Source organism: Octopus bimaculoides, chromosome 6 (assembly GCF_001194135.2).
Source record: "Octopus bimaculoides isolate UCB-OBI-ISO-001 chromosome 6, ASM119413v2, whole genome shotgun sequence".
Taxonomy (NCBI): domain Eukaryota; kingdom Metazoa; phylum Mollusca; class Cephalopoda; order Octopoda; family Octopodidae; genus Octopus; species Octopus bimaculoides.
Window position 1 is genome coordinate 94,798,860 of NC_068986.1, and position 5,335 is coordinate 94,804,194.

General features: G+C 37.5%; 1 protein-coding gene across 1 annotated transcript in view; it reads left to right on the plus strand.

The window, feature by feature from the left end:
* Positions 1-3,243, plus strand: part of LOC106877765 (uncharacterized) — a 13,419-nt gene extending 10,176 nt beyond the window's left edge. Inside the window, exons 6-7 of the mRNA XM_014926774.1 lie at positions 920-950; positions 3,155-3,243. Coding sequence (XP_014782260.1) covers positions 920-950; positions 3,155-3,243 — 120 coding nt within the window. The remainder of the gene's footprint in view (positions 1-919; positions 951-3,154) is intronic.
* The last annotated feature ends 2,092 nt before the right edge of the window (positions 3,244-5,335 follow it).

Here is a 5,335-nt window from a genome sequence, read left to right on the forward strand (position 1 = left end):
TTATTAGCTTTTATAGCCTTGTCAGTATGTACGGGGAAGTCCCAGAGAATCGATACATTTTCTCCCTCAGTCACAGCTTCAGGATGGTATTTATACCATTTATCAGCGGTTTTGATTTTATAATGCTGACATATTGTCCAGTGTAAATACACTGGACATTATTATTATTATTATTATTATTATTATTATTATTATTATTATCATCATCATCATCATCATCATCATCATCATCATCATCATCATCATCATCATCATCAGTATCATCATTATTATTATTATTATTATTATCATCATCATCATTATCATCAAGGCAGCGAGCCAGCAGAATAATTAGCGCCTCGGACAAAATGTTTGGCAGAAATTGTTTTTTTGGCTCCCCACGTTCTTTGTTCAGATGCTGCCAAGGTTGATCTTACCTTTAATCCTTTCAGAGTCGGTAAAATATGTACCAGCTGGACACTGGTATCGGTGCAATCGACATGCACCCACCACCCCAAAATTGATGGCCTTGGGCCAAAATTGGAAAGAATTATTAGTTTTGATCAACATCATCATTTCCATCGTCATCATCATCATCATCATCATCACCATCATCATGCAACAGTTTTATGCGAGTTTATACTGCACCATCAGTATAAAGACATTTTGTCCGGCGTGTCCGCCATTTTGCTGTCCATTTCTTTAAAGAAAACATCTGTGAAAATTAGAATTTGAACCGATCGAAATGCATTGTAGATTTGAAAAAAAAAAAACAGAACCCTGAGTCAATAGGGAGTTCAGTTTCATCACTAACACCATCGTACGCAAATATTAACTCACATACACACCTGCACCTCACCATACATGCGCATACACCTAAACACATACTGATTCATATTTGAAACGCTTCTAAAATATTTTTTTATTTTATGTGTTGCAGATTGACCGGCTGCCATGTGACACTGATACAAGTAAATGGATGTTTCCATTCACAGTTTGAGTTTATAGACATAACCGCAAGAGAGAGAGAGAGAGATAACACTCCGTCTCGAATAGGAAAGGAGTAACCTCCTCTACCAAGCACATGTCCTTTTCTTGCTTTCAGTGTTGTGTTTGTTCCCACTATACAACCGTAATCTAGAATATATCTATGTTTATGTATGCGCAGCTATGAATATACGTATATGTGCATCTATGTATGAATGTATGTATGTGTGTATGTATGTACGTAAGTACTTATGTATGCATGCATACATACTCACATACATACACACATATGCACATGCACACTGATTCACACATCCATACATATAGGAAACAAAAAAAGCTTTCACGACATCGGATCGAACTCGGAACCACATGCTACCACAAACACATATACACAGCACATACGCACATAGACATGTAATGTTGTACATTAAATTGTATAAATATTTATATGTACATCTACACACACACACACACACACATGCACATATAACACGCATGCATGCATACATATACAAATGATTCGTTACAGATGTCCATATGTTTCGTTCTAAGGAGCTGTTCAAAAGATTAGGTATTTTGGTTCAGCTGGTGGATTTAATATGAAGAGACAAAAGACCTGTAGGGAAAAGTGTGTTGTAAAACTAGATACCACAAATAAAGGAATGTATATTATCCTGAATTGAAACTAGGGCAAAGCATATGCAATGTTACTAGTAATAATTCCATACACATTTATATAGATTCCGTGTAGACACATTATACCGAGTGTCCACAAAGTCTGGGTACATGGGGATCAACAATACTTTAAGAAATAAGAAATTATTATTTCTTATATTAAATCGTTTATGTTATGATTTTATTTACTCCATGTACCCAGACTTTGTGGACACCCTGTAGAAACAGAAAACGGTTAAAGCTAGTGTCTCTTGTTTCATTAAACAATTATTCAATTTATTTCTCTTGAATATATATCTATTTTGCGATGATATATTATTTATACAGTCTCCCCCACCCCAAGAAAAATACAAAAAGAAAGAAAAACGGGTTAAGTACGAGTGTCAATATTATTGAGTTCAGCAAGGCAGTGAGCTGACAGAATCATTAGCACGATGGGGGAAATGCATAGCGGTATATCGTCTGTCTTTACGTTCTAGGTTCAAATTCCACCGAGGTCAACTTTACCTTTCATTCTTTCGAGTTCGATAAAATAAATACCAGATGAGCACTAGGGTCGATGGATGTGATCGACTTACGCCCTCCTACGAAATCGCTGGTTGGCATTTAGAAGGGCATCCAGCTGTAAAAACCATGTCAAAACAGGCACAGAAGCCTGGTGTAGTCTTCTACCTAACTGGCTCCTGTCAAACTGTCCAACCCATGCCAGCATGGAAGGTGGACGTTAAACGATGACGATGATGATGATGATGATATATTTTTTAATTTTTTAACTTGTTTCAGTCATTTGACAACAGCCATGCTGGAGCACCGCCTTGAAGTACTTCTGTTGATCCCTGGACTTATTTTAAAGCCCAGTGCTTATTTTATCGGTCTCTTTGCCGAACCGCTAATTTACGGGGACGTAAACACACCAACAGCGGTTGTCAAGCGATGATGGGGAACACAGACACAAAGACATACAGTTACACATTCATATATGTATATACATATATATATTTGCATATGTATATATATATATATATATATATATATATATATATATATATATATACACACACATACGACGGGCTTCTTTCAGTATCCGTCTACTAAACCAACTCATAAAACTTTAATCAGCCCGGGGCTACAGTATAAGACACTTGCCCAAGGTGCCACATAGTGAGACTGAACCCGGAACCATGTGGTTGGAGAGCAAGCTTCTTATCACACAGCCATATCACCATGCATGTGTATCTATTGGTGTATGTTCGTATGCATGTCTGTGTGTATATATGTATTTATGTAGATGCAAATATATGTATTTATACACTTATACACACACACACACTCACACACACATACACACGTATACACACACACACACGCAGATATATTATATGTGTACGTGCATATGTTTATGTGTATGTATGAAGTTGTATATTCACATTTAAACACAAATGTTCTTCTATCTATCACTTCTTAAATACAACTCGCTGAAATGCTTAGCTTTTTCATTGTATCTGTTCAGAAAACAGCCTACTTCACAGTTCGGGAACTCTCAACGTCTACGTCCACCAGATCCGAAGCTGTGACTGCACCCTTCCTCCAGGTTTGTAAGACAATTTCCCACTTACTCAGTTAAGGCCAGAATGGTCGCAATGCTTGTTAGGAGCACGTGTCTGCAATTCGCATATTCACATCTATGGTGGCTAGGGTGTAGCGAGAACACAGGAAATATGATGAATACGCGATAAATGTGTATTTTCATATACACGCCTATTGTATGTGCCTTTTATGTAAATACATGTGTATACACATATGTATATATGAAATGTATGTATATGCATATATATATATATATATATATATATATATGTGTGTGTGTGTGTGTGTGTGTGTGTGTGTGTGTGTGTGTGTGTGTGTGTGCACGCGTATGTAAATATATATACAGGGTGTGGTAAATAAACTGTCGTCTGAATTACGCAGAAATGAAAATAACATTGATATTTCATTTTAACAGACATATTTATCAAAATTATATAAATACTAAAGAGTACATTTATTCAATAAAATCGCCATTGGGTTCAACCACGGCCTCCAAACGACTTCGGAATCTCCTGCAACTCTTCTGGACGGTTTCCTTGTTTAAGTTGGTGAATGCTGCCATAATCCTTACCTTCAGTTCACCTTTGCTGTTGCAAGGAGTTTTGTTGTCTCTCGCTCAACTGTGCCCCACACATAATAATCAAGGGGGTTGCAGTATGGGAAGTTAGGTGGCCAAATATTAGGGGTGATGTGGTTGCAGCAATTGTCTGACAGCCATGACTGGATTCTCCTGCTTATGTGTCATGGTGCAGAGTCCTGTTGCCAGATATAGGGTCTTCTAGCAGCCCCGCCTCTTGACCCGGGGTAGCATTACTTCCTCCATGCATTTGATGTAGGCCTTCGTGTTGAGTGTGAGGCCGTTTGGGAAGATGAATGGAGGCATAACGTCGCCATCACGAGTGATCACTCCAAACACCATGATGTTGATTGGATGTTAGATTTTTATCAATATCGGTACATGTCCTCAGATTGACAGCCAAACACTCTGAAATATTCGTACTGGAGTCGCCGGCGCGAATACCAAGCAGTAAATCATGTCGTTTCCAAATTTTTGGCAGGGTGAATTGCGTCATGGTGCTACTTTTCTCACAGACGGTGCCCAACTGACCCTACTATAGTGTGTAGTCGACAAAATCAAAAATGAACAAAGCGTATGTGCGAAATTAAAAATATAAAATGGCGACAATTTACCCATCGCACCCTGTATGTGTGTGCATATATATATATATATATATATATAGTCAATTCGAGGATGTCAGGTCCTTATTAAGGATTTAATAATCCAAAACTTCCACTGGTTAATCGCTATCATATAAGGAGAAAGTCACGACGATATGTTAGGGATTATTATAGTAATACATATATTATTAATAATTAAAGAAAGAAAACGGACAAATATGGATGTATAATTTATTTATTTGTATGATATTATGAGGTTGAAAGTTTTTTTTTTATAAAACAATACTAATAAATTATAAATTATAAGCTCAAAAAAACAGCTGGTCTTTGGCATCTTCCGTTTCTTTCTTTGAGCTTTATAATTTATAATTTATTACCTCCATCTTAGCGAAGGCAGTGGTATTGTTTCCAGTTGTGTTTGTTTGCTTGTTTGTCCGTGGACAAGATATCCCAAGAACCGCTGGATGGATTCGGATGAAACTGTTAAGGATGTTTGGCCTCGTGACTAGCACGAACTGATTAAATTTTGGGATCGATCAGGTACCGGATAAGGATTCTGGATAATTTTTAATAAATATCAGGAGAACAGATATATACACACCCAAGTTTTATTATACAGTTGTTCACATATTTCTTTGTCAGGTTAAAAGTTCAAGATTTTATGACTACTTTTATTAACGTTTGTTGTTGTTGGCACTCCGTCGATTACGACGTAGAGGGTTCCAGTTGATCCGATCAACGGAACAGCCTGCTCGTGAAATTAACGTGCAAGTGGCTGAGCACTCCACAGACACGTGTACCCTTAACGTAGTTCTTGGGGATATTCGGCGTGACACAGTGTGACAAGGCTGACCCTTTGAATTACAGGCACAACAGAAACAGGAAGTAAGAGTGAGAGAAAGTTGTGGTGGAAGAGTACAGCAGC